The 12371-nt window shown below is 37.1% G+C and overlaps 1 protein-coding gene across 2 annotated transcripts in view; it reads left to right on the top strand.

Annotated features, from left to right (window-relative positions):
• The window catches only part of LOC128861560 (glucose dehydrogenase [FAD, quinone]), a 102988-nt gene that overhangs the window by 52765 nt on the left and 37852 nt on the right, over positions 1–12371 (top strand). For both annotated transcript variants that reach the window (XM_054099805.1, XM_054099795.1), the window contains exon 2: positions 10635–11104. In XM_054099805.1, coding sequence (XP_053955780.1) covers positions 10943–11104 — 162 coding nt within the window. In that variant the 5' untranslated portion in view covers positions 10635–10942. The remainder of the gene's footprint in view (positions 1–10634; positions 11105–12371) is intronic.

Here is a 12371-nt window from a genome sequence, read left to right as displayed (position 1 = left end):
GGAAGAATTCTTGTGAGCGCTCCGTTTACTGCAGCCGCTTTGGAACTACTGTAGTTAGATGCTGCTTAAAGCTGAACCGGCCATCAATCAACTCACCCAAGTACTCAATCAATTTTCATTTTTGGCTAGTTACTGTTGACGTCTATGAAGCTCCGCGTGCCTTAAATCATTGTGAATATGTTTACATGCGCGCAGTTTCCCTTCCAGTTATCACCCGATTTCAGTATAAGATCTATAATACTTTCTCCGTTTAATATGTTAAAGGTTTGGGAGCACAGAGTTGGCATTGGAACAAGACGTGATTAGCGTCTTCTTCGCTCTCCGGGCAGATTGGGCAGTTTTGGAGCTGTCATGGACGAGTCCATGGTGTCTATCTAATCACGTCGTAAGGATAGCTATTAACTTATGTGTCCATCTACGCTTAGGTGACTTGCTCCACCAGCCTTGCCAGTGGGCGATCGAGGGATGTATTTCTTCTGCTTCAATATCTTCACGCCTTGCTCTAAAACAGAATTCGGATAGCCTAATATAACAACACTCTCTTTAATAATTATTAATTAATTATTAATTATTATCTTCATAAATTTTGTTACTTTCCCGTTACTTATTAGGACTACTTCAGTTTTGTACTGTGCTAATTCCAGCTTCATAGGCGTCAACCAAGCCTTAATTCTACTTATTAATTCGCTGGTGATCCTTTCAATATCTTGGATGGTTTTTATCTCCATTACCACCACCATATCAGCCGCGAACCAAATGGCTTTGGTTCTAGGAGGCTAATTCAGTCTTAGGATCCCATCGTACAGGCTTTTTCTTACCCTTGGGTGAAAGCACAAGTGTCGATGAGACAGGTTTAGAATACTGCTCGAAATATGTCTGGATGTTTGGCAATCGCTTGCTTCAGTGCCCTATTTGGCATACCCTTTGAAAATAGAGCTTAATTACCATAGACTTTATTTTATTACATGCCGCTTGGAATTTTGCATGCGCGCAGATTCCATATCAAATTTGTTAGTACCTATTTGTTCCCGTAGTTGGCGTCCGCCGTAGCCAAATGAGCTGATACGTGACTACCATGCGGAATTCAGAGAGAACGTATGTTCGAATCTCGGTGAAAGACCAAAATGAAGAAAACATTTTTTCTTATAGCGGTCGCCCCTCGGCAGGCAATGGCAAACCTCCGAGAGTATTTCTGCCTCAAATAGGAAGGGGAGCCCACCAAATACCCAAAACGGGTGTACGCGCCAATTATATACATATACCTATATATATATAAAACTGCGTACTGAAATGCTGTTAAGACATATTCAGCAAAAATAATGCAGTGCCTCGATATGTGGAGTAGGCGTATATATATATATATATTATATATATATATATTGATTGATGCACACATGGCTGGTATCAGATTACTTACCTGCAACCAAGTAACACCTCTAGTGTTTGATACTCGTCTTGAAAATCGTCCTATCAATGTTCTGTAACCGTTTCTGCTTTGATGCGTTTTTCCCCTGCTTATCATAGAGATGGCTCATTTCTCGTGCATGTGTATCCTTAGGGAGTTTTCCGGCGTTTCACGTCGTCAGAGATGGTCCTAAATGCGCAAGCAACTCTAAGTGCATTCCGTCGTAACACCTGTGCTACGTGTCGTGCATTAGATCGTTTAACTCCCGCTCAAACGGGAGCAGCATAGAGATCAGCAGAATCTAGCCCCTTTGACAGGAGCCGTCTTCTTGCACCCCCGATATTTGGAAGAATTCTTGTGAGCGCTCCGTTTACTGCAGCCGCTTTGGAACTACTGTAGTTAGATGCTGCTTAAAGCTGAACCGGCCATCAATCAACTCACCCAAGTACTCAATCAATTTTCATTTTTGGTTTTATTAATCGACAAAGGAAAAACTTACAAAAAATCAAAGTGATTTTTTAGCAACTTCGAAGCTATAAAACTCCGTACTAAAAATGTGTCTATTAATTAAAACCATAGATTTGTGACGAAAGGTTTGTAAATTTTTTCTAATTTTTGTATAAAGTCTCAAACTTGAGTCTATGGGGTTTTTATTAGACATTCAGCTATAATTTAGTAAACAAATAACAAAAGGCATCAGAAAAAAAAGAAAAATAATCAAAACCAATCAAAATGTTGATGAGCTATCTTTTGTCGCGGGCTATGTGTATGTATGTATGTTGAAACAATCGCTTATTCACAACTCGTTTTTTGCCATGTTTGCCAAATTGCCTCGACGAAGTGTGACCATAAAAAGGGCGTAACTCCTTTTCATTAGCTTCGTTTTGTAGTGATTTATTTGCTTTTCGCAGTTTATGCCTTCCATAGTCATACTTAATTTTTGCAATGAACTACAGGATTTTACTACTCGAATAGTTTTATAATTTTTGTAAATTTTTCCTAGTTTTCCATTTTTCTTTTTGTCTATTATAACTTTTTAATACGCAATGTTTTTTTTACATTTGGGTGGCCGTGTGTCACTCACGCGTATCTTCTCTTAATCGCTTAGTTGTTACATGAACTCTTACCTGTGGCCAAGGTTAAATATTTAATGACTCGTAAAATGTGTAGAGCTTCTTCGGTAGCCGGCCACTTAAACATACATAAGCCATGTATGAAGATAACGGCATAAGCAATAAACAAATGTTACAGGTCAGGGCGTTGCGGGATTGAACGGTGAAATTATATACTGCCGTTGTTAATGAGAGGGAATTTGTGTATATATTTTCATATATATAAAAAGAAAGAAAAACAATTAATTATGGACTCTTGTTAATGATAGTATAGCTCTCGGTATTAGTAGCTTAGTAGCTGTCGGGTGCGATGATCACTTTGATCAAAGTGATTTTTTAATAGCATCAGCGGCAAGCCCTTCGTCATTTGTTTATGAAGTAATAAGGCGCCAGATTTAATTTGTTTGAATTTAATAATTTTGTGTTGGCTGCTTATAGCTGTGATATAATATGAAAAAGTGATATTCTTCTAATGAAAATACGCAAATTATGACCTGCGCATGGTTGAATATCAAGGATATCAAACCCAGAAATCATCGCATATAGCTTTTAAGCACACATCAACTCAACTATTAATTTTATTGGCCTAACGAGAGTTCGAAGCTTTAGCGCAAACTCTCTGAAATGGGAGCACAAGGCTAAATTTCAATTGAATAAATATTAAAAATTACAAAAGAATAGCTAAAAAATATTGTAAAAATTTCTTAGCAAAGTTTCAATTGATACTTACCTTACTTATTACCTTATTAAAGGATAATATGAACAAAAATTTCTTTCAGAGGCATAGCTTTTGAATAACGGACTGGCGCTAGTCAAAGCCTTAAGTATGGTGAAAAACGAAATCGATCTAACACAATTGGTGAAAAGATTTCAAAAGTGCCCTCTTTAACAGATCGTTATTCACTTGGGGTGTGTTTACAAAAAAACTGAGATTATGTTCAACCAATGACACTACGTTGCCATCTGAACAACAACTGATTGGACGCGAGGGTGAATACAAGTGAAATGATTGTGCGAAACGCGGTAGCCGAAGTTCCCCTCACATTATTTTTTTCACCATAGTTTAATAGCAAGCTTGGTACACCTATCATCTATACCAGGTTTGGCCTCACGCAATGGTGCAAAACGAAATTTAGCGAGTAACTTCGGCTGCCACATCATAGGGGACTCGGCAGCTGAATTCTGTCCGCTTATTTCACACGTATTCACACACTCGTTCAACCAGTCACTGTTCAGACGGCCACGAAGTGTCATTGGTTGATTTTTTTCGTATATCACCAACATAATCTTAGTTGGTGGCAATTTATATCTAAGCTGAGATCTGGAGCAATACTTGAGTGTGTTGAAGCTGTGAAAGAGCGAGAGATGCCCGCGTCCTCAAGGAGATGTTAGCAAAAGAGTGCTGGCGTTGTTTCGAAAAATGGAAGGTTCACATAGAGCGTTTTTCAAATAGCGAATAAATAAATAAAAAAAATAAAAATAAAATATTATTATATCCCATCAACTTTGTTATTTCATAGCCGCACTTCCTACGTCTTTTTTTAATGAAGAAGCTTTTAAATGAGCGCATACCAAACAGCAAATCTGGTACAATAAATGTTGCAAATTCGCAAAACTTGTTTGAAGTAATTCTATTGCAAGCAGCATAAACGAATACTAATGGTGCGTGCAACATTTCGAAAAGCAAATGAATACACAAAAAATAGGCTGCTTTTCGGCTTTACATTATTTAAATATTTTTTTCTTTTTTTTTTTTTTTTTGATTTTGTACTGTTAATACACAATGAATTCGGATTTCATTACTTCTATTTGTTATTGTAGTTTTTCCATTGCATTTGTTTTCATTTGTGGGGTTTTCTGTGGCCTTGCGGTAGCAATAAATAAGAGCTAAAATTACGGTTGCCGGTAGCTATGCTGGCTTGTAGTTACTAACAAAAACATAAATTTTTTTTAGGCAGCGCTTGTTGGTTTTGATTTTTATGGTCATTTTGTTAGCCTTTTTCATTTTTCTTTTGTGTTTGTGCTTGTCTCATTTTTAGTGCGCGACTGTTTTACGGCTAAGGTCATGTGAACTTTTGCGGATGAAGTTTAATAATTCTTCGTTTCGACTGACTCGTTTGTTTGTGCATCTTATAACATTGTTTTTGTTTTTTGCTTTGTCAGACTTGTTCTCTGACTAATTCTAAAAATTATAATTAATCAATATATAATTAGTAAGTTTCCTATCTCACTATTTTTACTGAAACCTTTTATATTTTTTACTTTCTTATAATTATTTTTTTAAACGTAAATATAAATTTCGGATTTATAGAATTGAAAAAAATTTAATTCAATCAAATAAATAAAGAAAAAATTAACAAATAAAATAGTAAAAATGTGCTTAGTAAAAATCAGTAACCGCAGGCTGAACGAAGTTGTGGTAAGGACGCAAATATGCCTTGAGGACCATGACCTGGAATTCGCCAAACAGGCGACACGTCCCTAGTGAACCAAAAAATAGTGAAATAGATGGGTATTCAACTTGACTGCAGGCTTGCTACCAAAGCAGCAAAAATCACGGAAAAGCTAAGAAGATTAAGGAAAAATATCGGTAGGGCACTGCAGAGCAAAACAAGGTTGATTATGGCGGCCACAACCTCAATTTTCCTGTACGGCAGCGAAGTATGGGGTAAAATAGGTAAATGGGATCGAAGGAACTTCAGGAAAGTGAATTTCTTTTTAACTCAGTTCCTCTCGGGCCACGAATGCTTCTGAAAATACTTATACCGCATGGGCAAGGGTAATCCCAAGTCCATATACTGCGAAGCGCCGAGCGATTACTCAACGATGAACAAACGTTTTTAGTTGTAACAGATAGCTCCCGAAAAGAGATGCTCGGAGGAAGCGGATTGGCGACATCGCGCCGAGCAACATAATCAGCAAAATTCTAAAGAGATACATCGAGAACGTACTACGGAAAAAAGACCTCGACACAGTGCAACAAAGCGAAGCCGCACAGATAGAGACATAATAAAACGAGCCTATAGAATGGAAGCTGGCCACACGTGAGTGAATAAATTGGATGAATATGGATGCTGTTGTGGGCCCTCCCAAAGTAATGCAGAAAGTAGCCCCAGGAAGGGTTTCTTCCTATAATAAGAAGAGGTATTGTTTTAATGGTCACACCACTCAACGCAGTAGACGATGATTGCTGTAAGCGCAAGGGCAATTTGAACCTTACCTCATCCAGCAAAAAAAAACACCGCAGGCCATCGGGTGCTGAGACACTTACTACGATTCAGTGCCTGCCGCAGTAAGATAAACCAAATTAATTAAAATAACAAGCGAGTCTCGATCTCCAAGAAATTATTATAATGAAATTCGATCTCCATTCACGTTGATCTTTGCCATGAAAACAAGAACATGAACTGGAAAAAAAAAACAATTACATGCACTATGCCACCACTGATCGGGCGCGATAGGAATTAATTTTTTGAAGTTCGGAAGTTTTTTTAAATATCCTGATTTCATTGCGCAATTAATGATTTAAATATTTTTTTAGTTCAGTAGAAACATATTTTATATAAGCTGCCCAGTGTCGAGGTTAGGTTAGGGCAGGTAGCCACAGAGGCTGTTTTAATGACCAGAAATTATTTTTGCAGCTTTATATTCAATAAGCACTTTGAGCGAGGGTGGGCCTAAACTGCACAGGCTTTGAAAGAATTGGCATCTTAGGATCTGAAGCACGTTCTTCAAAGTTAGACCTTTGTTTGGCCTTGTTTTAAGAAGAAATATTAATATAGAGAACTAATAAAGACATTCAAATCTGATCACGCATTACAAAGGTTTGGAAGTTCATAAACGCAAATTTTGTAATTTTGTTCGAATGGAAATATTCTTTCTGTATGATTTTATTCCAAATTTTCCTACCTTCAACCTGAAAAACTTTATAAATTATCCCGGGTGCCAATTAGATGGGCACCCTAGAGTGTACTTAATTGAAAAATTCTGGTTTCATGGATACACAACTGGTTCATAAGTGACATAACTGACACATTGGGGCAGTTAACTTCGAACTACCCAGCACCATAGCATTTGCATATTACCATAGCAAGACAACAACAACAATTTTTATTTGCCATCACAATTTGCTAATGAAATGATGCACGGTGATATCCATATACTTTATAGCTATTTATGAAACTCCTTTTCAACCAAGATCATTAAATTTCGAAAAATCAAAATAAATCCGTAATTGCTCAGAAGTTGCACAAAATAATATGGAACTAATAGGGTTATGAAATGCGCTGTAATTTGGCCCTCTTAATTATTGTTTAGTACGCTAAAGAGTCAGAGTTCTGCTGACAACGAAGTATTCAATGCAAGTTTTCAAACAGGTTCACAGTTATAACGATATATGCATATGTATGTGTGTAACTTCATGCAATCGTACATTAAAAATAAATATAAAAAAATAAAAAATGAAGACAATTTAATACGCTTCAGGATCTCGTTGCAGCTACTCATCAGCCTCTTTGTGAGTACAATAAAAATACCTATCGTAAGTTTTCTTAGCATTAGAATTGCATGAATTTTTCTTCTACCAACAATCATGCCAGTGACTGTAAAATTTTTGTAAATTGCGCACAAATTTAAGTTCCCCGCTTCTACAATACATTAATTAATAATTATCGGATATTTCTTAAAAGCTAGAGAACGTAAAATTATATAATAATACAAAACAGAATTTTTGTTGGAATAAATTTTTTTGTTTGTATGTTTGTTATTATCTGGTAGAGAATTTCTCTCAGAGCCGCGTCTGCCGCAACTACGAATTAGGTGGTCCATTCGACTAATTTTGACTACTTTTTCAAATAAATCTGGCCGTATGACGTCAATGTTGCAATAAAGCGATTGGAATAAATCTACTAGTTCTTAAAAGAAGGTGTAAGTGTCGGTCCGACAGGCTGTTGCTGCGACGTGATTGCTTGAAAGTGGCATATCGAGTGAGCGCACATCACAAGGTAATAAGCGTCGGCATCACGAATGATAGAAGCGAGATTGCGCCCAACAGAGAGCGCGAGCCGTCACATTAGCTTAGTCGTTTAGTGTTGCCAACCCTTTGCTCTTCGCAATAAATTTAGTATTTTTTATACCCAAAATGCAAAAACGTTTGGGTTTGGAGTTTGGTTCTTTTTTTATTTGAAGCTACCAAAATTGTAAGTTAAAAAAAATCGTATAATTAAAATGTTTCTTTGAAGAGATTCTATTAAAATAAGTTTTACGTTTTTGGACACGCATTTCAAAGTTCTTTAAGTAAATCAATAAAAATTTGGTATTTTCTTTTCTTTCAATGGGCATTTTTTATATCCAACACTAGGCAACAGAGCACTTGCGAGAGAGAGAGAGAGATTTAACTGATCGAAGGAGAATAAGAGGAGCAAACTTGGAGAAAAAATGTAAATAAAGCAAACAAATGTCACACACAAACAAGCCGGCCATACTTTAAAGATCCATATGTACTGAATTATATTTTGCGCTCTCTGGAATATATCGGATTTAGTTTGAGGTGTATTTTCCAAAGTATATCTATCGTTTTCTCACATAGTTGTGCAAGTCATTACTTTAAAGTACACTTGAGTTCTTCTGAAACCCAATTGACCATGCTGAAAAAGATTTTAAACCCTCTAAAGTACCCATAACGGTTCGCAAGGTAGTACTACTGCATAAATTGTAGTCCTCTGATGTCATAAGCGTCGCTATGCCTCATTACTCTTTTTATTCGGTTATCACCGCTTCAAATTGACCGGTATTTTGTAACACAAGAAAGTTGGATCAGCTATCACTGCGCTCAACAAGCGCATATACGTTTGTATGTTAAAAACCAAAAATTCAAATTTTTTTGGTGCTTTCAAAACAATATTTTTTACTGGCCGTTTTATGACTTTCATGCATTGTTCCTAAGCAAGCAAAAAACCAACTAGCAGTATTAAAAACACCAAAAAGAAGTGCCTAAATTCAGGCGGAACCGAATTTTATATACCCGACGCATGCTTTTAGTGAAACGTCATAGTGATAACCCTAAAAGGCTGATAATGGGTGGGTTATCAGCTGGTTTCTTCATGAGCCACATATTATTTGGCACTGCTAGCTCTTGTGTATGAAAAAACAGTTGTGAAAAGTCAATATTATATCTCCACGGTACGAAATGGATCGCTTTAAACTTGAAAAACGTTTTGAAACGCCTCGAAAATTTATTTGTGAGGTGGATTTTATGTTGTCGAAATAGTGCGAATTTCAAAAAAGCATTCAGTCAATATAACACACCAATAGTACACACCACACCCGGTACACCTTCTATACGTAAATTTGTTTGGAAATTTCCCGAAATCGCCAATTTCAATTGAACGCTTGTGATCTTCACATAAGTACAGCTGTGAGCATGAAAATAGCAGCACTCTTAAAAAATTATTTTGAAGTCATTTAATTGTTTTCCATAAATAATACAAAAGAAAATTTCAGTACCAAATATCTGCGAAGGGTTAAGGAATTTCAGTTGCTTAGAGTTTAAACTTATCTGAATAAATATGGCAGCTGCGTAAATAAAGGTGCCTTATTGGCTTCGTTACGTTCTCAAGGGCAACAATGAAATAGCAGTGCCTTCAGTTTTTTAAGGTCATACAAAGCAAATTAATAAAAACTGCCTGATTTTAATTGTAACCCTGAATTTATCTTTTTTGTTATATAAATTTTAGTTTTGCTTTGGAGAATTTATTTAAATATGCTTTCAGTTAAAGAATAGAACAATATTTAAAAATAATTAATTATAAAAACTTTCTAATAATTTTTTTTAGTACTGCTATTTTTGTGTTCGCAACTGTAGGTCCGGTTCACTGAATTGAAAATATCTCTGCTGTTGCCCATTCAGCGCATACGTATAGTATATCAGGAACCCAACATTGCTCGCACTATCCTGAGAAATACTCGCTTACAGGACAACTTAATTCAGAAATTGAACACGAAACCCTACCCTATAAACGATATCAAAGTTTTTCTGTGTGGTCTTTGAAGAAATTGGATAATTACGATGGTTTTCCTCTAGGCATCCCCTTTTCAGATGAGCCACATTATCAACTTGTCCCACATTTTCATCTCGACAGCTAAGTTAACCAGTGAAATTGCCATCTCTAAAGCTCGGAAAGTCCAAAAATAGTCATGGAGCAGCTTCATACTGCATACTGAGCGTGCGACGTTTTGATGTGTTTTGAGAACGACAGCAATATTAATTTCATCACCCTGCTGTCGTTCATTCTGAGTAGATGCCCAAACCACCGAACCTCTGCGCCTTAGCAAAGCGCACAAAGTTTTGGCCCGATATCAGTGGCTCGATTTTGTTATTATATGTATTATATTCTACTTATATAAGTACCATCAGGGCAAAATATTCTTCTCAGTATATTTCGCTCAAAGCGTATGAGGTCGTTCTTACAAAACTTTGAGCAGTTTAAGATGTGAAAAGTAACTTCTTTGGCAGCTTAGATTCTATCGCTTACCCAGATTGGGGGGTCCGCTATGCTGCTAAGACTTATACCCAGCTATTTGAAGGTTTAAATTTTTTGAGGAGTATGTGGATCAACTTCCAGTTTGCTATACCGAATGGTATTGCTTGACCTTACGTGGAATTTTGTCTTATCGACGTTAACTTTCGGACCCACTAGCTTTACTTCGGTAATGAGTTTTAACGCGCAGTCGGCAAGTACGTGAGGATTTCCTGCAACAATAGCCTGATGGTCAGCATAGCCACAGATCTGAATGCCGATGACAAGTTTAATTTTGTCCTATTTTTTACTAATGACGCCAATATAATCGTAAATTTATCAATTTGTCAGGAGATACATTGAAGGCTTAGAATGGAATTTATATGCGTAATATACCTGTAGAAATATGTAGAACCATTTCTTGCACTTTGTGCTTACTTTTGTGCCAACCTGTATATTGAGCGCGCCTCGCTTACGCCTTTCGTTGAATGGCGTGTAACAGGGTTGCTGGTACCGGCGATATTTGATTGCCGTGCTGCCACTGTTGCTGCTTAAACTCATTTTAATTGTTCACTCATTTGCATTCTTTTTTTATTGCAGGCAAAACAACAACAATTACAACTACAGCAACAACAGTAAAAATAGGAGAAAGCCAAATTGGTCGTAAACGTGCAGACAGCCAGTCATTTGCTAGAAAAAATAGATACCAAGAAAACGTGCAACAACAATAAAAAATAACACAACACAATTTATACAAAAGTGCAACGCTTGTTGTTACTTTCAAAATCAAAATAGTAAACGTACACACAAACGTACAGAAATTCAATTTGCAAATAACAACAGCAGCAAACCGTTACATATCGCGAACGAGTATAAACACATAATTGCATACAGCGCAAGTAGTCAATATGTCAGCTGGCCGTTGTGATTGCCTGGTGAGCGTGCCAACCGGTCCCACATTGGCCTCCACCTGTGGCGGCAGTGCATTCATGCTGTTTATGGGCTTGCTTGAGGTGTTCGTACGTTCACAATGTGATCTCGAGGATCCCTGTGGCCGTGCCACGCCAAGGGTAAGTTGAAATCCAAATACATAAGTATTCAAAATCAATGATTCAATTAGAGAATCTAAATAAAGAAAATTAATTTTTGCATGTCTGGTTTAAAAACAAGCATTACAACAACTATAACCATGAAATTGTAGTAAAAGGGTGGCCCATTACGATCGCCTCTTTGCAAATTCGGAAAAAACGCAAATTTTACTTGAAGAGCTCGGCTGTTTCTGTTCTCAAATGAAAAATGAAGATTTGCGGGAAGTGTATGAAAAGCAATTTTGAATAACAATTTCGAGAGTGATGGCATTCGTGTCCCCATATAATGAAATAATCGATGACAGAATGGGTGGGGTGAGCAAAATGGTTGCAGTACCTGTCTGACACTCCCCAAGTAGCGCTAAAGCGCCTTTTTCATACCATTGTGAGACCTCCAACAGGCAGATATCTACAGCCATCCAGAGCTGTAGAATAAAGGAACACACAGTGGTCTTAATCGTCTAGCTGCCAGACCCGGACATTTGCAATGAAAATGCTGAACAGTATTCTTCTCTGAAAGGTGTTCTGCAATGGATAATAAATGGTAAACCGCGTTTCTGCATGTGTGCCGATCGTCCGATGATCAGTAAGCACATCTGTTCATTTGGAAATTGAATGGCGTGGAGTCCTTTCTGCGTCCTACGTCTATTATACTGGGTCCAAATGGTTTTCGAAATAGTACATGAAGAAATGGAGTTCCATCTTTTCTGCCCTTTTCTGAGAAATAAGTTGTGCAATTCCACAGTTAGGGGGATGCTGATGTCTGAGTGGGAGACCTCCGAGACTAATTCAGTCAACCCCTTCCTGGCAAGTTCATCAGCCATTTCATATCCTTCTATGTTCCTTTGTCCTCGCAAAAATCAAATTTAAAATGGAAAAATCGTACATTCAAAATTTTGTAAAAGCAGCCATTTTTACCAAACTATAAAATTTACAAAACCAAATTAATCGGAAACTACCTAAATGATGAGCTCCCGTATCTAGGACGTCTCATATACATATATACATCAAAAATATTCCTGGCATATATACATCATATATAGGCCCATGTGAGCCCATTTCTCATAGAGCATTTCGTACAGATCGTGCAGAGCGTTCTGCGCTATTTCTGGTGGAACACCAATATCGGCTGATAGATCGCTGATGCTCACAAGATAGTCTTCGAGTAAAATTTTCAGAACTTTTTCAATGCCACTTTTTCCAGCAAACCGGGCGGTTCTCTTTACACTCTCTATATTACTCATGCATA

The sequence above is a fragment of the Anastrepha ludens genome, chromosome 2, assembly GCF_028408465.1.
Source record: "Anastrepha ludens isolate Willacy chromosome 2, idAnaLude1.1, whole genome shotgun sequence".
Taxonomy (NCBI): domain Eukaryota; kingdom Metazoa; phylum Arthropoda; class Insecta; order Diptera; family Tephritidae; genus Anastrepha; species Anastrepha ludens.
Note: the sequence above shows the minus strand (reverse complement) of the source record. Positions and strands in the feature narration are given on the sequence as shown.